Source organism: Oryctolagus cuniculus, chromosome 4 (assembly GCF_964237555.1).
Source record: "Oryctolagus cuniculus chromosome 4, mOryCun1.1, whole genome shotgun sequence".
Taxonomy (NCBI): Eukaryota; Metazoa; Chordata; class Mammalia; order Lagomorpha; family Leporidae; genus Oryctolagus; species Oryctolagus cuniculus.
This window is the reverse complement of record NC_091435.1, coordinates 53,002,283-53,023,592: the sequence shown is the minus strand read 5'-3', so window position 1 is coordinate 53,023,592 and position 21,310 is coordinate 53,002,283. Positions and strand designations below refer to the sequence as shown.

Here is a 21,310-nt window from a genome sequence, read left to right as displayed (position 1 = left end):
ATGTGGGTGCAGGGACCCAAGTACTTGGGCAATCTTTTGCTACTTTCCCAGGCATATTAGCAGGAAGTTGGATCAGAAGCGGAGTGGCTGGGATGCTGCAGGTAGAATATTAACCTGCTATGCCACAATGGCGGCCCCTGCATATTTTTGATTTATCTCATCAGGTTCTTTGAAACTCCGTCTCAAAAGCAGCAGTGACTTCATGATTTCCATATCCTCTATTCAGCACTTATACAAAGGTTCTTCATGAAGGTCATCAAAAATGCAGGATTTTCCAAGTGTGTTGAGTCAAAATAGATTTATCTTTTCATTTCATTTCCATGAAACCTTGAAGTACCTATGTATTCTCTGATTGATCAGAAAGTAAGTCTTTCTGTGCACTAATCAATTCTAGGAGCCATCTCTTCCAGGGTTCTGTGAAACACAACAAATGCCCCAAGACTTCTTGTTTCCCTTATTCCTAAATGTGTCTGTTGCTCTGTTTTTATGATCTTTTTTATGTTTTTATGATTTTTTTATGTTTTTATGATCTTTTATCCATTTGTTCTAAGTTATCCTGGGTGATATCATTATTCCATCACTGTGGACATCTTGCAAATCTATCCTTCCATTTCTCATCCTTCTCTGGGCCCACATTTCCATTTACATAGCCTACCAGGCTTGCAAGTTCAACATGTCTATTGTAAGGGAATATTTGAAATGTGCTTTCCTCTCCTCTGCATTCACTCAGTCTCATCACTTCTAGACCAGGTTCTGGTCACAGCTAATTAGTTAAACATGGAGGAAAACGTCATTCTGGATAGAGGCAGAGAACAAAAGGAACCAATTCTTTATTTCTAAGTTTAAAAAGATTTTGATATGTTTTTAAGGTAAAAGGTCTTAATCGGATATGTCCCAAGAGAGCATTCCAGTCCACCAGAGAACTCTTGATGACATGAGAGAAAGCTGCTTTGCTTGTTAAGAAAGTACCACTGATTCCAAGTGTCATGAAAATCTCATGGAGGTGGACACCCAGGAGCAAGTTGAATGTCTCTCTTATAACCTCATTGTTCCTTGGTTACCTATGAGAAGGGACACCTGCATATATGCCAACAATTTGTCCCCAACATCTTAAATGATCCCCACCACCACCTTTCAATTCACCTTCCTAGATTGGACAGTGAAAGCATTTTATGTTGATGGTAGACCCTGTATCTGGGCAAATCAACCCACTGGAGAGCTTTGGGTGAACTGGTGAAAAAATTATATTAAGAACTCTCTCAAACTGATTACCTCCCATCCTACTATAAACTGCTCTGTACTTGCTAGTTCTTCTTAATTCCCTATTTTTGTTAATCTTAGATGGGTAGGCTCCACACCCTAGAATAATCTTCGAAAATTTTTCCCATATAGTGGGCATTTAGGATATTATCTGCTCATCAAAAATCACACTTCTGCCGATCACATTTTCCTTTTTCTAGAAATAGTATCTCACCTCCTCAACAACCCTCCACCCCTAAACACTAGTAGCAGAAGCTCTCATGTTCTTACATGATCCCATTCTTCAGCCCTGGTCGTTATTTATTAATCCCAGGCTGGGTATCTGAACAGTCTATATCAGAAAGACTTCAACTGTAAGTGGAAGAAAACCTGACAAACACTACTTTAAATATATTTTTCTCATATCACAGAAGTCAAAAGGTAAGCAGTCAGGGCTGCTATATCTGCTTATTATCTTACTGATCTGCCATTTTTTTCATAGGATATTCATAATCTTGGTCACAAAAAGGTTGCTGCAACTCCAGACATTACATCCAAAATAACTGTATGGTAGAATTAGGAAGAAACTAAACACTAAAGGTAATGAGCTGAAGTGGCAAGTTTATGAGTCTGGCCCTTCTATAAAGCTTTCATGGAATATTTGACTGGTATCTATACCTCTATACCTCCCACTGGTACCTAAACTTCTGTGAAAAACTAATTTTAAAATTACTTTTGTTAAGAAAAACCAAGTCAACTACACTATGAACCAATTATTTTAATGATTCTATGTAAACATTTACCTTTAAATATGAAAATGTTTAATACTTAAATGCTAGAACAAAATTAGAGTAGAAATTTCAAAATTTCTACTCCTTTGCTAATCTCATTCCCATAACCCCATCTACCCTATCAGAATTTCTGATAAGTTGGGCAGAAGCATGCCAAGGCAAACACATATGTTTAGCAATACTTTGCTACTAATTAATGTGACTTTCTGTATTGATCTGAAAGCAACAGAACTGTCACTTTAGTAGCTTTTTTTTATTTAGCTGTCAAAATTTGGGAATTAATGAAAATAATATAATTCAATAACAACAGCTACCAGAGGGATAAAAGCCAGAACTCCCTCAGATTCTCTATAGAAAAAGGGACAACTAATGAACCAGCAGGCTAAAAATCGATTATGTTCAACAGGTCTTTAGGAGTCAGAGCAAGGATAAAGTTCATGGAAGATTCTGAGAAGTATGTGCAATTTGACAAACAGTACTTATATACCTATACCCAGTATATCTGGATAAGACTAGTCAGAGTGTTGTTTGCTGGTGGGGCTACATAGAAAATAAAGTTACAAAAGCAGTACAGGGGCCGGCGCTGCGGCTCACTAGGCTAATCCTCCACCCTGCGGCGCCAGCCCACCAGGTTCTGGTCCCAGTCGGGGCACCGGATTCTGTCCCAGTTGCCCCTCTTCCAGGCCAGCTCTCTGCTGTGGCCCAGGAGTGCAGTGGAGGATGGCCCAAGTGCTTGGGCCCTGCACCCCAATGGAGACCAGGATAAGTACCTGGCTCCTGCCATCGGATCAGCGCGGTCCACCAGCTGCAGCGCGCTGGCCGCGGCGGCCATTGGAGGGTGAACCAACGGCAAAAAAGGAAGACCTTTCTCTCTCTCTCTCTCTCACTGTCCACTTTGTCAAAAAAAAAAAAAAAAAAGGCAGTACAGGAAGCCGAGTTTAAAAAAAAAGTAGATAAAACCCTCAACTTTACATCTTATATTTTATAATTTGTAAACTTTTCAGTTGTCCTTTTGAAAAGGGTTCCTGATGCATGAAATTGCCTAGATAGAGGATATCTTTTATTTCACACTAACAAGACTTAAATACAGGTGTTGGGGCCAATTTGAACCCATGGGAAGCTGATTTAAACTCACACTAACTAGACTGTTGAGGTCCCTCCTAAGCATAGGTTAAAGGTAGGGAGGTGCTGGGAAGCAGGGGAGGAACAGAGAGAAGGCCCTTTCCAGGGAGAAGCTACAGGTGGGAAGGGATCAGAGCTGAAACCTAGGACACAATTTGCTCAGGACCAGCTGCCCGGACAAGGCAATAATCCAAGCAGCCTGCTCCTGTTTATCTTTTACCAACTGCTTGGGTATTCGGATTCAGAGAAAAAAATGAAGGGGTTTCTTACAGAGATAAATGGGCCAGAGAGCTTTCTCTCATTAATGAGACTCATTTATCATCACCAGGCCCAGCCAAACCCCATCACAGGCATCCAGAAGAGACAAACAACCCTTCGTAGAGCAATAATTCTTATCTTTCCTTTCCTCCTTTGCTAACTCAGCCTCCTGGTAGGTTACACTGTAGCTGAAAGCTAATGGCTTTTCTTCCCTACAAGTAGCCCATTCATTTTTCAATCCAGGCCTTTACCTTTCATTGACTCCATTAACTGGAAGCATGGCCACATATCCAACATTGTGTCTCAGTGTGAAAGCTGCCAGATGCTATTGGGAACCTATAACATATGTGGAGTCTTCAAAAAGTTCATGAAGAATGTATATTAGGAAAAACTGCAAGGAGTTTTCAAATTTTGCACCAAAAGAAACTTATCTTGTAATTACATTTTCCACAAACTATTTTTTTTAAAAAGCTCTGTAATTACTAGTTTATTAGTATCATCTAGGACTCGGATATTCAGTATTCCTCCTGAAATTACATAAACAAAGGAAAATGAAAAGAATCCAAGTCAAAGTTATATAACAAAACAGCACTCTTTCACAAAAGCATGTAAAATTACAAGAATGCTATTTTGAAACACTGGCATTTTAAGAGAACAATAATCTCAAAAACCACAAAATTGCCAAATTGTTCCCTAAACTGCTAAGCAGATAAACATGACTGTAATGAATAACTTTGGATTTTGTAAAGAAAAATCAAATAAATTGGATAATTCATCTGAGATGCTAAGTTTTGAGTGTCTTCTCCCTAAATGGCCACTTGATTTATAAAGGATTTATAAAAACCACAATGGAAGAAAATATACCCTACTTTAAATGTGGCTTTATAATCTCAAGAGCTGGTCCAGTTAATTAAAACTACTTTTAATGGAGAGTCTCAAGTTCCCTGAGCAGTCTATATTTAGATAAACGGGAGAAGACATGGACAGCCAGCACTTTCATAGCCTTCACTGGGACAAATGGGGAACAAAAAATTTCCTATGGCAGTCTTATTTTTTAAACTCACACTTTTGGGGATAGATTCTCAGGTTTTCTTTTATGTGGGAACTTCAAAATAAACTGCCATTACATAGTAATGGAAGTTAAATATTAAATCCTCACATAAACATTAGAACATACTTTTCTATTAGTCCTTCAAGGACAGGCTTTCAAAATGTTTGGTTCTAAAAGAAAAAGTTTGATTCTAGTAATCTCATGCTGTGAGGAGATTGGTTACTCTTTGTAAATGTGAGTTATGTGAAATCTGTTATCAGCTGATCAGGATTTTGTAGTTTTGTAGTTTCAGTTATGGATGGAAATGATCTCAATTTCACTTTTGTTGCCCCAGTCATGATATAAAGTGTGTGTAGACACAAGCTTCTTATCTGCTAACTACATGAAGAAATAAATAACACTGTAATAATTCATGTGATCCAGAATGGGCAAAAGCAAGACTAGCTTCCCCTCAAGAGGAAAAATTCCAGACCTATGAAAAGGACAATACTGTCGCTCCCCCTCTTCATGGAGGAACGACACTAAGTCCTGCCTAGGCTTCATATCCGAGTCATGGCACCATTATGTCGCTCCCCCTCTTCATGGAGGAACGACACTAAACCCTGCCTAGGCTTCATATCCGAGTCACGGCACCATTATGTCGCTCCCCGTCTTCATGGAGGAATGACACAGGACCCTGCGCTGTTCTTTCATCTGCTCGGCCCTCCCCGGGTTTGCTGCTGGTTCTTCCCGGGTTGGCTACTGTCCCTTCCACCTCCGTGGAAGGGCGGTTCCCCCTGGCCACTTTCCCCACTTCCGCAGGGGAGCGGCACACCGCCGGCCGGCTCTCTCGGGGGCTGCACAGGTGTTCCCTTAGATGTTCCCCTTAGATGTTCCTGGTGAATGCCGTCTCTCTCCTCCTTTATAGTCCTCCTCCGCCAATCCTAACTCGGCTGCCCACACGCCGAGTACGCTGCTCTCCTCCAATCAGGAGTAGGTCCTACAGTTTATTGGTTGAACTGGAGGCAGCTGCGTAGAAGCTGTTTTCTCCTCTCCCAGCGCCATATTGTGGGAGAGCAGATGCATAGAATAAGTCTTAATTCCAGTAACTCAGTCTAGTCCGGGTTGCTCCCCACACAATACTACTTAAAAAGTTGTATTTACTTAGAAGCATTCAGAATGTCAACAAAACGGCTGCAACATTTATTTTGCAATTATACTAGTATGCAGGAAACAGATCAATTATTTTGTATAAACTGCATCAGACAACTGAAGATGAAAAATCTACTGTCCCCATATTTAACCAACTTGTACTGTGCACCAACAAGAACCTGTTTTAAATTTCCATGCCAAGTTACAACCCCCATACCATACTAGGCAAGGTTAGTGGCTATTGAAAAATACCACCAGGACGGGACTACCTAAAAATATATTTGGTGGTGTGTTAACTGCACAGAAAGACACTGAACAGGTTAAAAACAAATCTTACATAGCCTCACACTTCAAATTTTTTTCTTTAAAAACAGTGAGTTGTGTACGGGGTGGGGTTTAAATGCTTTATAAACAAGTAAAAAATTGCACTGGAACCAACTTCATCATCATCATCAGCTTCTCCATCTTCATCGACATCTTCTCTTCCTTGTTTTTCTTGCTCTTCTCAGCCTCGATGACTCCCTATTTTGCTGCATCAGGTTTTCCTTTAGCTCGGTATGCGGCTGTGTCCTTGTATTTTTCCTTCTGCTTGGCAGCCTTTTGTCCATCAGGCTGCTTGTCATCCGCACCAGTGTTATTCCACATCTCTCCCAGTTTCTTTGTAACAGGTGGGGATTTCACAGCGCGAGGCTGGGGAGGGGAGGGTGTGGGTTCCTCCATGAACTTTTGAAAGTACACTAACTTGAACACCTGGTTTGACTCATAGGCTCTGATGGTCCATCCCAGCCAGTAAGAAAAAATTATGGGAACCATAACCAGCAGTGGCTTAAATTATTATCTGCTGTCAGACTTTAAAATCATCCTGCATGCTTAACAGGCAAATTAGCCCTGACGATTGTTCTTGGCCTGATCCAGGCTGCGGTAGGGTTACAGGAACAAAAACCCTGCGTATCAATTCTAGTGCCTGTTTCCTTGGGGGTCCGGCGGGAGACAGTGGGGTGGAGCGTGTGCCTGGCCTAGTTTACAGCCCTCTACCATAGTAGGATACGCATTTTTTAAACGCCTTATTTCTTTATCACTCACACGCAGGAGTTTTATGCTGGTTAAGAAAAGCCGTCACTTTGCTTCCCTAATCCTAAAACGATCAAGTGGGCGCCGCAGAAACAAGGGCAGAACTGTGGATGTGGACTTGACTCCAGGACATTTCTTTCCCGGGATTATTTTAGGACCATGGCTCCCGTCAGAAACTAGCTTTTGGGTGAGGAACTTCCTGGCCCCAAACCCACGGCTCCTGCAGCTCTAGAAGCGCTGGAGGGGCTAGGACGGACTGATGAGGCGAGCCAAGTGCCCTTCCATGGCATTAGAACCCTACTTTGTCTTCTCCCGTGGCTGAGCAAACCCAAGGTTGTACGTGACAGGCATGCCCTGTCTTATCGCTCCCGCAGCCGTCTCACGGTCCCGGCCCCAGCTCTCGCGCGGCAAGACCTGCCCTTCTGGGCGTGGCGGATTCTTATCGGCCCGGCGCAGCGCTCCGCTGCTGCCGAGGGAGATAGGATCCGGACTACAACTCCCAGGATGCCCCGCGCTCCGCTCGCCGCCCGTCCCCCTGTCGCTTTTCGCCGCCAAAGGTTCCCTCTCCCCGTGAGGCTCGCGGGCTCGGGACTAGACTCTGCGACGCGAGCACTGCCTGGGGTGACATGGCCTTGTACTTGGGCAGGTTGGGCACAGGCCCCTGCTGGCGCGCGGCATGGGGCGGCCGCGGGGAGCTGCGCGCCTGGTCGCGGCGCAGCACGGCCCGACCCATCTGCCGGCCCCCTGGCACGGCTGGCACGGAGCAGAGCCGGGGGTTGGGGCACGGCCCCACGGCGCGAGGCGGTCCCTGGCCGGGGACCGGGCTGGCGGCGGCTTTGGGGGGGTTGGTAGGGCTGGCCGCCGCCGCCGCCTTCGGACACGTGCAGCGGGCAGAGATGGTGCCCAAGAGCTCGGGGGCGCGCAGCCCCTCTCCCGGGAAGCCCGAGGAGGAAGACGAGCTGGCCCGCCGCTGCAAGTGCTTCATGGCTTTGCCTGTGACCGACCTGCACGAGCTGCGGAGGAGGCCAGGCGACATGAAGACCAAGATGGAGCTGCTGATCCTGGAGACCCAGGCCCAGGTGTGCCAGGCGCTGGCACAGGTAGACGGGGGCGCCAGTTTCTCTGTGGACCGGTGGGAGAGGAAGGAAGGTGAGGCGGTCGGCCCCCTGGCGGTGGAGGAATTGGGGAAAAGAGGATTGCAAGCAGTGAACTTTCAGAATAGGGATGGGGTTAGGTAGAGATTACCTACAAAGCGGCCCCTTGTTTAGACGCGACACCACTGAAAAGATGCACCCTGAGAGGGGCATCAGCCCTCTGCATGCAGGTGTGGATCTAGATCTGCTGCCACTAATACTGGGCGCTTCAAAATTGTTGGAATTCCATAATGACATTTTCTCAAAGATATCTTAAAGGATTTGCCCTTCTTCCTCTCTTGGAGACCAGATGAGGAACTGGGTTCCCCCATTCTATGTATCAACCAGACTTCCCCAGAGGAGGGTTATGTCAGAATGTCCTTAACTCTTTCCTGTTGCAAAAGAAATTGTTGGTTGGTTTGGCAGTGGATTTCCTACTGGGAATGTATTTCCTTGCAATGCCAAACTTATATATTTCTTTATATTCCTCACCGTGTTGTTGCCTGTATGATGAAACCCTCAATCTTGATCAGAAACTTGGAGAATTCCTGGCTTTTCCTACAACACAACTTCTCACCAGCAGGTTTTGAGCTGTGATCCTTTCATATCAGTACTAAATGATGTTGAATTTGGTTTTCCTAGTGTTCTCCATATTGTAATGCTTTCAAGCGAACACTACCGAACCAGAACACAATCTCAAGTACTAGTCTTAGCTGATTTATGTGAGTTACCTGTTTTGTGCTTCTGTTGCCTCATCTGTGAAATCAGCTGAAAAACAATGTAACTAAGGGTAGCATGAGGATTAAATGAGATGAATATATGTAAAAATGCTTAGAAAATGATCTGAAACATAAATAGCGCTTGGACAGATTGTGTCAGTTGCCCACTTGCCAGCTGTGTGATCTTGCATGAGGGATTTTTCTCTCTCTGGACCTCTGTTTTCACTTCTGGAATATAGAAGACTTGTACTGGATCATGTCATGTCCCATCCAGCTCTAAAAATTGTTGGAGGGATTGGTGTTGTGTTGCAGCAGGCTAAGCCACCAGTTGCAACCCAGTGCCAGTTCCAGACCAGGCTGCTCCGCTTCCCATCCAGCTTCCTGTTCATGCAACTAGGAAGGCAGCTGGTGTTGGGCCCTTGCCTCCTGGATGGAGCTCCTGGCTTCACCCTGGCCAGTCCTGGGTGTTGTAGCAATTTGGGGAGTGAAGGAACACATGAAAGATAGCCCTCTGCCCTCCCCCTCTCCTTTCCCCCTCCCTTACAGCTTTCCCTACCCTTCTCCCCCCTCTTTCTCTTCCCCTCCCCCTTCTTTCTCCTCCTCCCCCTCCCCCTCCCTCTCTCTCCCTCTTCTCCTTCCCACCCCATCTCTCTCTCTTTAATGCTCTACCTTTCAAATAAATTAATCTTTAAAACGTCTAAGAAATAAAAAAGCCAATAATGAAGTTTCTTGAAATAATGCCCTTATGATGACCCTAATGGAAGCTAATTATCCCCCTAAATAATGTGTTTCACTTATTGGAAAGTTGGAAATCCCATAAAGGTTTGAATATATTAAGGGTTTAATTGCCTAAAAAGAAAAACCTAAAAGGCAAACAGCAGAGAAAAACATTGTTGAAACAGTAGAGCTCTTAAATTTGAATATACACCATTCCTGTTTTAACCTTAGTTTTCTCCCATGTATCATAACTGAGGGATGCCATTCTTTAACAGTTGTATTTGAAGGGACAACATTCCAGTGATTTGTCGTGAATGATGGCATAAGAATGCAGAATAACTATTTAGTTCCGTGATGTGCGGTGGTCCAGTATTGGCCCACTCTGCTGTTGTCATAAAACTAGACTAATGGTCTAACATTATTGTACGTGAAAATTATAAACATACTGATAATGTAGGAGATTTAGGAGACAGAGGAAGAAAATAACTTCGAATCCCCCCACGTTTCATTCAAGGGTTGTCTTCAGTTTTGCACATAGTCTTACATTCTCCCTCTTTTACTTTTTTATTATCAGGAGGTGGTGGCATCAGCTGTGTACTTCAAGATGGACGTGTGTTTGAAAAGGCTGGGGTGAGCATTTCTGTTGTCCACGGAAATCTTTCTGAGGAAGCTGCGAAACAGATGAGGAGCAGAGGAAAAACTCTGAAGAAGACGAAAGATGGTAAATCAGCATACTCTGATAATCCCAGCCACCTTTAATAGTCCCTACAGACCTTTTGCCCCAACAAGTTTCATATTTTAAAAAATTATTGCTTCTGCAGAAAGCCTTTTTGGTGCATATACCAAATAAGTACATTCATACTTTGCAAAAACTTTGAGACAAAAAGCAGCTTTTGTTGAAAATTGAAACAGATCACAGGAGAGTTAATTGGTAGTAAGGCGGATGATTGAATGTAACCCACTACGTACTTTACTTTTCAGGTAAACTGCCATTTTGTGCAATGGGTGTGAGCTCTGTTATCCATCCCAAGAATCCTCATGCTCCCACTATCCATTTCAATTACAGATACTTTGAAATAGAAGAAGCTGATGGTAAGTGAATCTGTAGATACCAGTACTGTGTAAAATGTGTACTTTAGAACAGATAAAAAGGCATCATATCTAAATGTGAGAAAAGATGAATACAGTCTTATCTTGGTTTATTGGAGGCAGAAGAAGGCTTTTTCTTTGGCAGGTGCAATAGATTATACACTGGACATGAAAAGTGAGATTGACTGGTTCTGACTTCGCTGTATTTCCTTCAACACAGAAGCTGTGATATAATGAACTGGAACTTCTAGTACACACAGCATTCTTGCCAAATATAAATTCATTACATATGAAGGAAAACCTGATAAAGCAAGTTGAAATTGAGAGCTTGGCTTTCAGAAAGTGTTTTCCATGTGCATACCTTTGGTAGTCCATAGTATCTACGCAGTGAGTTTAATCATGCCTCATGTACCTTAATTTCAGCTTAGGTCTCCTGTCAACTGGGTGTCTGTTGCCATTTGTCAGAACACCTGTGCCTAGTGGTGCCTCTGCAGGTGCTAGCATTTAAAGTCACTGCCTTAACTTTACATTTTGAAGCCATTCCATTTGGTAACACCTTTTAATGTTTAAAAGTTGGTAGCTGGTGTTGACAACCCGTAGCCCCAAGTAAGTACATGAAACAGTTTTCTCACATGGTGAAGTTGCCTCCCTCGGCAGTGATTCCTAATACAGGGAGCATGAGAGCCTCCTGGGGAGTTTTTGTAGAGCACAGAAGCCTGGGCCACTAATGTGCTTTGCCTTTTTTTTTTTTTTTTCTTCCCTTTCAGTTGTGACCTAGCAGAGTTATTTTAAGTCCCTCATGATTTTAATGCACACCAGAGTTGAGGTGCACTGCCTGGTGTACCTGTGTGGTGTTTACCATTCACCACTCTACATATCACTTTGCAGGCTAGTTCTACTCACTTCTTAATTTCTCATTTTCCTTTCTTTCTGCTTTTACCTCTTCTTTCCTAACACTTCGTGGTCTTTGGAGTGAAACTGAGCTAAAGGTTTCTTTTTTCTTTATTTTTTTAAAGGTTTTTTGAATGTCACCATTTTATCCTTAGTAAATTAGGCTAGTGAATTAAGTTTGCTAATATCATCAGTAGTACTGCTGAGTGTCAAAGTCCACATCAGAATCTCATGTCTTATTTTGGTAGGTAACAAGCAGTGGTGGTTTGGTGGTGGATGTGACCTCACTCCAACGTACTTGAACCAAGAGGACGCTGTCCATTTTCACAGAACTTTAAAGGAGGCTTGTGATCAGCACGGTCCAGATCTCTACCCCAAATTTAAAAAATGGTAGGTAAAGGTAATAAACATTTCATGACCCCCAAAATATAATCCATTTCCTTCTGTGGGTCCCAAGACAAATATTATGTCATGAAATACCTTCTTCAGCTTATGCAGGTTGAACTCTTTTCTTATTTTGCTCACCAGAATAAGTGGAATACCAGTTTTAAGTGATTTTAATTTTTTTAACCTAAGAATGTTAGTATGTCTGTAACACACTGAGTAACAGCATCTTTTTTGTGTGTTTTTTAAAGATTTTTATTTATTTATTTGAAAGAGTTACAGAGAGGCAGAGGCAGAGAGAGAAAGGTCTTCCATCTCCTGGTGCACTCCCCAAAAGGCCACAACTGCCAGAGCTGGGGCAATCTGAAGCCAGGAGCTAGGAGATTCTTCCATGTCTCCCACATGGGTGCAGGGGTCCAAAGACCTGGGCCATCTTCTGCTGCTTTCCCAAGTCATAGCAGAGAGCTGGATTGGAAGTGAAGCAGCCGGGACTCGAATTGGCACCCATATGGAATGCCGGCACTGCAGGCAGTGGCTTTACCCGTTACGCCACAGCGCCGGCCCCAACAGTCTCTTTTACTGATACTAGAAAATGTAGACTATCAGCCATAAAGTGATGTAGGCCTGAAAATCAGAGGTGCTTTAATCCTAGGGCAGGATGTTGGATTCCTACCCCACATGAGAGTTACTATGCTGACATTGATTTGCGAGTATGTGAGGGCATCAGAAGGGTTGGGGACTGATAAGGGAGAGATGCCAGTGTGACAGATTTTGGACAAGAGTGCCATTGGAGATTTTGTTAACGCTAATAACAACGTAAGGAAAGACAAGCATACACTCAGCACGTGAGAAGGTACAGGATATTTGTTAGATATCACATGGAGTGGACATAAATTGTTTAGGCATCAAGTACTTGATTCTGCTTGAAGAAAATGGACTTTTTTTTTTTTTAAAGATTTATTCATTTGAAAGGTAGAGTGACTGAGAGAGAGAGAGAGAGAGAGAGATCCTCCATCTGCTGGATCACTCCCCAAATGCTCCCATTGCCCTGGCTGGGCCAGGCTGGGCCAGGCTGGAGCCAGGAACCAGGAGCTCCATCTGGGTCTCCCACATCGCAGGTAGGGGCCTAAGTACATGAGTGATTTTCTGTTGCTTTCCCAGCTGCATTAGCAAGGAACTGGACTGAACCAGCTCTCTGATATGACATGCTGGCATTGCAAGTAATGGCTTAATCCGTTGTGCCACAGTGCTAGCTCCCAAATTGGGATTCTTGAAAGAGATATAACTAAGAGGCTCTTCTCATTTTTCTTTACTTTTAGAGCTAATCATTGTGAAATGTTACCATCATTTATACAAGAGCACGGACTTCAGCCTCAAAATCCTCAGGAGAGGAGCCCATGTTGTGGCACAGTAACGTAAGCTGCGGCCTGCCACATCAGCATCTGGTATGAGCTCCAGCTCGTGCTCCTGATCCAACTCTCTACTAAAGCAGTGGAAGATGTTCCGAGTAATTGAGCCCCTGTTACCCGTGTGGGAGGCCTGGATGGAGTTCCAGATCCTGGCTCTGGCTTGGCCCAGTCCCAGTCATTGTTACAAGAGTTTTTTAGAATAGTTATGAGTAAATTTCTTAACTTTGTTATCTTGTGAAGAGAGATTATGAAATAATGTGATTCGGCTTAAAAGCTGGTTTCATAACCTTGTTAGTGGTACACATTTTAACCATGTTAATATGCACATAAAAGAAACTCAACAAGTTACAGATAAGGTGAAATATACCAGGACATCAGTTCCAGGGGTTTGCAGCTCCTGTCTTACAGCCCGGATAGCTTAAACTCAAAACATACCATTTTTTTTTAAGATTTATTTATTTATTCAAGAGGCAGAGTTACAGGTTACAGACAGAGAGAGAGGGAGATGTTTTCCAACTGCTGACGCACTCCCCAAATAGCCACAGCTACTGGAGTTGGGCTGATCTGAAGCCAGAAGCCAGGAGCTGCTTCTGGGTCTCCCATGCAGGTGTAGGGGCCCATACACTTGAGTTGTCCTCTACTACTGCTTTCCCAGGCCGTTAGCAGAGAGCTGGATCAGAAGTGAAACAGCCAGGACTCGAACCAGTGCCCATATGGGATGCCAGTGCCACAGGTCGGGGCTTAACCTGCTATGCCACAGCACCGGCTCATATCAGGGCTATGTTTAAAGTGACCTTTTAGATAGCATTTTTTTTGTTTGTTTAAACAGGTATTTCCTCATAGAGACCCTTATTATATGCAGATTATCAAAAGAACTATTTCCCAGGTGTGAACTGTTTTATGAGCTTAGCATTTAGGAAGTGGTTTCCTTAGGAAACTTGTTTGGTAGACACAGAAAGGAAAAAACTGTAGAACAGATTGATAGTTTCATGTGTGAGCTCACAAGGGTATAAACTCTAATGCGCCTGAACAGTTTCTTCCACCGCCCTTCCCCCAGTTATGCATGCTATAGAGCCAGCAGATTTTATTGCCAAAAGCAGCCTTAGATATTGTTTACAGTACCTTTCTTTGGGGAATACAGAACTGACCAGAGAGTCAGGATTTTGCCTGGGTGGTGTCATTATTAGAAGAAGATCCGTGCCCTCCTCTTATAGAAGCAGCTATACTTCTCAAGGCAGTAGCCTCACTGTTTCAGGAAGGCAGTGTTGATACCAGACTCTCTTTACACTCAGCCTGTTAGGATTCAGTTGGTAAGTTAGGTAAGTTGCCTGGTTGCTCGTCTGACACAAGTATCAGCGTTTTCTCCAGTGACTATCGATGCAAAAGCTCTATCTAAAGTTTCATTTTCCTAGATGGGCAGAAAGGACACTAAACTGGTTGTTAGTGAAGGATAGTGCTCTGAACTGAAAGAGTCACACTGATTTTCCTGTTCTTCTCCTCCCCACCCTCTTCTCTTCCCCATTTGGCCCGGCTGCATTTTCTAGGTGTGACGATTACTTTTTTATAGCCCATCGTGGAGAGCGGAGGGGCATCGGTGGGATTTTTTTCGATGACCTTGACTCTCCATCCAAGGAGGAGGTGTTTCGCTTTGTGCAGAGCTGTGCCCAGGCAGTCGTACCTTCTTATATTCCCCTTGTGAAAAAGCACTGTGATGACTCATTCACGCCCCAAGAGAAGCTGTGGCAGCAACTCAGAAGAGGACGGTGAGTGCAAAACTAGTCCGCAGTGTGTTGTCTTGCACAGATTCTCTGTAGTAATTGTGTTGATGCTTTTCATAACCAGATGAACATTAGATGAGTTAAAAACAGCATTTAAATTGGTATTCTAAAGCTAGCAAATTTCATTTAGTTCATCTGTATATTAGAGACGCATAGTAGGTCTGCAGTAAATCCTTGCTGAATTTAATTCAGCTGATTTCTTTTAGGCTTCTAACAATACCCTTTAACCTTATGCTAAAATGGGCATCATTTAATGTTTTTGCTGCTTTCTAAATTTTGAGTCACACCTTTTTTCCCACTCATCATAAAGATTTCATGGAAGTTACTTTAATGGAAATAACAATTTCAGAAATTACTTACATTTAATGACAAAATTTTTTTTAAAGATTTATTTATTTATTTGAAAGAGTTACACAGAGAGAGGAGAGGCAGAGAGAGAGGGAGAGAGAGGTCTTCCATCTGCTGGTTCACTCCCCAATTGGCCGCAACAGCTGGAGCTGTGCCAATCCAAAGCCAGGAGCTTCTTCTTGGTCTCCCACGTGGGTGCAGGGGCCCAAGGACTTGGGCCATCTTTTACTGCTTTCCCAGGCCATTGCAGAGAGCTGGATCAGAAGAGGAGCAGCCAGGACTAGAACCGGCACCCATATGGGATGCCGGCGCTTCAGGCCAGGGCGTTAACCCACTGCGCCACAGCACCGGCCCCGTTTAATGACAAATCTTACAATTTTTGGAGCCCTTTCTGTGTATAACCACCGAGATAGGCATTTTACATCCAATTTTCTCAGCAAAGCTGTGAGATAGATATAATTATCATTTTACAGGTGAGGTAACTTACTCTCAGAAAATGCCTTCGATGAAACAGCTGGTCTCAGATATGGACGCGAGTTACCATGACTTCAAAACTTAGTCTGTCCAGTAGGTAAAGGAAGTGAAGTAGTTGAAGCAGGATACTTAGCTTGGCCACACTGTTTTGTGCATTGAACTTAATGATCTCAGTTGGGTGACAAATCTGAGGTCATCTTCAGGCACTGTGTACTTGTGAATCAGCTCCAAATTACCAATCCTGCCAGCCCACATCAGTATCTCATTGCCGTCTTAATTTCATACAGGCCACTGGTCCATGATTATAAAGTGGTTTTTCTCATTTATGTTAATTCTGAGGCATGAAGCTTTGGGTACTAAGAGGGAAAAGTTTTGCCCTAAAGAGGTCAACTTAAATAATGCTCTGAATCTAGAGAGAAATGTCTCTATTTAGTTTTCTTATGGTTGCCTGTATAATAGAGTCCCTATTTATCAACTTGGAAAAATGAAATTTGACTAAATTTTCAGTTTAGAAATTTCTATGGCATCTGTTTTGTGATTTCTCTGTTTATTTGTTTGTTTCCATAATTTCTCAAATACACTTTTGCCAATCTTTCCTTTTTTCACTTGGCATTTGTAGTGGGCCCCCGATGGTTAGAACCCTGGCCTGGCTGCAAAGATGGGCATACTGTGGATCTACTACAGAAAAGGCTTAGAGTTTGGTGGGGAAGACATCCATAGGAAGATGATGTAAAACTCTATGGAAAGTAAAGTGTTTGAGATGTGTGCAAGATTTCATGTACAGAGCTGGCAGATTTTGTGAATACTAATTAGGTGAAGTCTATATCTTAGCTGTAGAAATTTCTCGTTTTGTTTACATTTTGTAATGGCAAATCATTCTGAAAGTTCCATTGTATGTGTATCGTTTTACATTTAGTGTCTTCAAAAATATATTTGAGAGGCAGAGAGAATGTGAGACTGTTCCCATCTACTGATTCATTCCCAGAATGCCCATAACAGCCAGAGGTGCAAGGAGCTGGGAACTCAATCTAAGTCTCCCAAGTGGGTGTCAGGAACCCAGTGAGTTGACCCATCACCAGGGTCTACATTAGCAGGAAGCTGGAGTCAAGAACTGGAGCCAGGTATTGAACCCAGGCACTCCAGTATGGGATGTAGGCATTTTAAAGTGTCTTGATTGCAACACCAGACGCCCATCTCATCTGATATCTTTTGGTTTAGGCAGAATTTGGGCCTGTTAGATTAATTTTTTGAGGTATATTTTGTGACTGTTCCAACAGGGCCTCATTCTGCAGTTTAAGATGGCATAAGCTCTGGAGTTTAAGATTACCTGAGGCCTTCCCTGGGATTATCAGCACTGTCTTCAGTTCCTTACTCTGCATTCATAACCTGTTATGTATATGCTTCTTGCATGATTCTTCCTGCTCCCACTTCTCCCTTTCAGTGGTCAGTCTGCTTTCCCTAGGACTAAGATTTCCTATTTGTCATTCTCATCCAGTCTTGCCCGCAGTTATCACTATTCTCCCCAGATTTTGGACTTAAGTCTTGTAGTTATTTTTTTTTTCATAGAATAAAAACTAAAGGCCTTTAACTTTCTGTTTTGTTTTACTTTAGGAAAGAGAAGTGGGGTAAAATTTAGGCATTAAATTGAAAGGATTGGTTCAAGTTCATAACTCTCAGGCATTTCAAAGAGGATATACATATGAAAAGGACTAGGATGGTCTGATCTAAGTAAAATCTGCCAGGAGTCAGAATGTAGAACAAAGGGCATCCTCCACTCAAAAAAGGAAATGAACTCAGAGATCCTGCAGAAAACTCATCTAGGGAGCCTCTTATGAGCGTCTGAATATATTACTTAATGAACACAATAATACAAACGAGGTAATTGCAGTTATCTTGTAGCGGTCGTATTTTAGAAAGGTGAAAAAAGGGAGTCAGGAGGTGAATTCATGGTCCTGGGAATGACTTCAAAAGATTCATTTCAACTATCTTTTCAAACAGACACAAGAAAGTATGAGAGTACTTTACACAGTTTGTGGAAAATGTATCTTATGAAAAAACTTTCTGTGGATTTCACATTTTTTGGCACCAAAATAAACTTTTTTTTTTTTTTTTTTTTGGACAGGCAGAGTTAGACAGTGAGAGAGAGAGAGACAGAGAGAAAGGTGTTCCTTCCATTGGTTCACCCCCCAAATGGCCACTACAGCCAGTGCGCTGCACCAATCCGAAGCCAGGAGTCAGTTGCTTCCTCCTGGTCTCCCATGCGGGTGCAGGGCCCAAGCACTTGGGCCATCCTCCACTGCCTTCCCGGGTCACAGCAGAGAGTTGGACTGGAAGAGGAGCAACCGGGACAGATTCTGGCATCCCAACTGTGACTAGAACCCGGAGTGCCGGTGCCGTAGTTGGAGGATTAGCCAAATGAGCCATGGCACCAGCCAACATTTTTTTCCTTTTTAAGAAAGATTTATTTGTTTGAAAGAGTTACAGGGAGAGAGGGAGAGACGGAGCTCTTCCATCCCCTGGTTCACTCCCCAAGTGTCCACAACAACCAGGTCCGAGTCAGGCCAAAGCCAGGAGCTTCATCCAGGTCTCCCATGTGGACGACAGAGGCACAAGTGCTTGAGCCATCTTACACTGCTTTTCCCAGGCCGTTAGCAGGGAGCTGGTCTGGAAGTGGAGCAGCCAGGACTTGAATCAGCATCCATATGGGATGCTGGTATCACGGAAGGCTACCCACTATGCTGCAATGCTGGCCCCATAAACTTATCTTTTAATTTCACTTTTCCATAAACTTTTTGAACTTCTTTGTATTAAATACTCATAGTCATGAATGCCTTAAAATGAATCGGTTAAAAATATCCGGTGAGAATTAGGATCTGTGAGATCCCATTATTTAAATTTCTGTAGGTCCTTTGATAAGTTTCCTCATGCAAAGGTGTTTTTTTGTTTGTTTTTGTTTTTGTTTTTTTTTTTGTTTTGTTTTTTTTGACAGGCAGAGTGGATAGTGAGAGAGAGAGACAGAGAGAAAGGAAGGTCTTCCTTTTTGCCGTTGGTTCACCCTCCAATGGCCGCCATGGCTGGCGCGCTGCGGCCGGCGCACCGTGCTGATCTGAAGGCAGGAGCCAGGTGCTTCTCCTGGTCTCCTGTGGAGTGCAGGGCCCAAGTACTTGGGCCATCCTCCACTGCACTCCCTGGCCACAGCAGAGAGCTGGCCTGGAAGAGGGGCAACCGGGACAGAATCCGGCGCTCCGACCGGGACTAGAACTCGGGGTGCCGGCGCCACTAGGTGGAGGATTAGCCTATTGAGCCGCGGCGCCGGCCCAACAAAGGTGCTTTTAAAAATAGAGTAAGTAGAGATTCTAGAAATTTGGCTATAGGTAGGCTTAGGACAGTAGAGTGAGAGAAATGAGAATATCTGAGTGCAGTTTGGGTCAAGAAAGTAGTCAGGAGTTGAGAAGTGATCTGGTTGGGGGGCTTTTGATTGACTTTCAGATTTCTGAATCTACATTCTTTTGTTTCGTAGAAATTACTCTTTTGAACTTGATGAGAAGAGGTCCTTTTCTATCCCAGGGTGTTAAAGGCAGGCCCAGATTTGTAGGCTCTGGATGGGGTCCAGATCTGACTCTATAGCACTTGTGGGAGAACTAATACACTGAACCAAGTTTTGGTTGATGCTGATGATGTTTTTCTAAAAATAAAGCAAAACAGCAGCACTGCAACTCGGAAACAGTACCTTTTGTTATCCGGGAAGACTGAATCATGAGTACATGTTCATGCTGTTGACTACTTTGTAAAGGCGGTTACCTCGTTCTTAATAGATTGCCCTTAGAAGTATTTGGCCTTTCAGTTACAAAAGTTTTACACTGTGTTGGCTGTAGTACTTGTGAGTGACAGTACATGAAATGTACTCCGAAACATCCTGGACTGTGGAGAGGGCCAGAGCTGTGGTAGCCCGAGAAAGGAGGCTCTTTTCTTCATTGTTGCTGTGCCTGAAAGTTCTCAGCTTTGTGTCCTTTCTGTTTGTTTATGGGAAAACATAACCTTCTTGTTTTAGAACTGCTCTGTGTTGGGACAGAATCTGTCACCTATTGTTTACTGGGTAGAATACCCTTTTATTTGTGCCTGCCCAGATGGAGAAAGCACAGTGGGCGGCAGGCTGGTGTCCTCTGTGCCAGTTCCAGCTAATGGGAACTGGCAGGAGATCCCTGTTAAATATTCATTATGGGTTCATCTTTCTTAAGAAAGATTTCACCCTGCTCACCATTAATGTTATTGATGTCTTCATGTCAGGTATGTTGAATTTAACCTGCTGTATGATCGGGGCACAAAGTTCGGCCTCTTCACTCCAGGGTCCAGGATTGAAAGCATCTTGATGTCACTACCTCTCACTGCACGGTAAGGACATAGCTCATTCTACTAATTCACCCATCCCAATTCCTGGACTCCCACGAAGTGTGAAAGTTAACACTGAAAATGCCCTAACTATTAGTTGATTTTGACTCTGCTGATTTTAAAGAAAATCACAGTCGAATAATTAAGGCCAATCAGATGGAGTTTTAAAAGGGTGACAGGACTGAACGACACAACTTTGCATGTGAGAACAGGTGTTGAAGAGGAGTGAGAAGGTAGCCTGAGTCGCTGGGTTGTGGTGTCTGGTTTTGCGAGAGACTCACCTGCCCTATCTGTTTTTCTTCTGGGAAGAGGTAGGCATCAACATTAAGCTAAAAAAGTTGGCCCATGGGTCAACCAAAGTTCTACACTTTAAGAAACCCTAATTTATATTGCAAGTGTATTTTGACTCTGGGCTATTAATGTTAGCCAAAATATGCTCCAGTATTGTTAAGTAACTTTATTTATTTAGCCGCAAATCAAAGTCTAGTGGGTGCTAGGCACAATAGGCGCAGTAGAGACAAAGAGATATAAGACTTTTTTTTTTCTGTCTTGGAATTTTATTTTTCATTTATGAGTTATATATGTTTATTATTATTTGGCTTGTTTTGGACACTCATAGATGGGAGTACATGCATTCACCCTCAGAGAATTCCAAAGAAGCTGAAATTCTGGAAGTTCTGCGCCACCCGAGGGACTGGGTGCATTGACGCAGGCAGAGCAGCTGTGCTGGGGCTTGGGAGCGCAGGTGTGTGTCCCCTCGCTGCGCTGGCCTGCACTGTTGCCACTGTGTGGCAGTTGGTAGGTGCTAGAATGTGTTGGATGTTGTCAGTGATGGGTGTCAGATGGCAGATTGGTAGAGTCGATTGATTAAAAACTTATTTTTTATGACTAGTTTATAGAATCTGACATGGAGTTTCCAAGTGCTGAGATAAGGGAACATAAATATTGGATGTGCCAGGAAACTCTTCTTATTTTTGTTTTATGTATTTTTTTAAGTTTTAGTTTGTGTCACAAAAATCACTGATGTTGGCTACATTTTATTTTCATTAATTTCGTGAAGTTGAACCTTCTTAGTAATTTTAGAACATACATTGAAGGTTAAAGTTTTACTTTGTTATGACAGAAGTCTCTTTGATATAATCCTTATGTATTTTTCTCCAGAGACTGTGTATTATAAAATGAATATTCATTTTTATAATGATAGTTATTTAGGAACACTTGGAATTTTCCTGATCTCTGCATATGCTATATTTCAGTGACTTGTAGTTTTAACTTTAAAGTGACAATTATGTTATTTAAACAGGGGATGTCTAGGT

General features: G+C 43.1%; 1 protein-coding gene across 3 annotated transcripts in view; it reads left to right on the top strand.

The window, feature by feature from the left end:
* The window catches only part of CPOX (coproporphyrinogen oxidase), a 217,103-nt gene that overhangs the window by 135,035 nt on the left and 60,758 nt on the right, over nucleotides 1-21,310 (top strand). For 2 of the 3 annotated variants that reach the window (XM_002716741.5, XM_070071951.1), the window contains exons 1-7: nucleotides 7,169-7,812; nucleotides 9,807-9,953; nucleotides 10,214-10,324; nucleotides 11,461-11,602; nucleotides 14,550-14,768; nucleotides 19,893-19,997; nucleotides 20,614-20,739. In XM_002716741.5, the coding sequence (XP_002716787.2) occupies nucleotides 7,290-7,812; nucleotides 9,807-9,953; nucleotides 10,214-10,324; nucleotides 11,461-11,602; nucleotides 14,550-14,768; nucleotides 19,893-19,997; nucleotides 20,614-20,701 (1,335 nt within the window). In that variant the 5' untranslated portion in view covers nucleotides 7,169-7,289 and the 3' untranslated portion in view covers nucleotides 20,702-20,739. Of the gene's footprint in view, nucleotides 1-7,168; nucleotides 7,813-9,806; nucleotides 9,954-10,213; nucleotides 10,325-11,460; nucleotides 11,603-14,549; nucleotides 14,769-19,892; nucleotides 19,998-20,613; nucleotides 20,850-21,310 lie in introns of those variants that run through there. The other variant, XM_070071952.1, reaches the window with a different exon arrangement.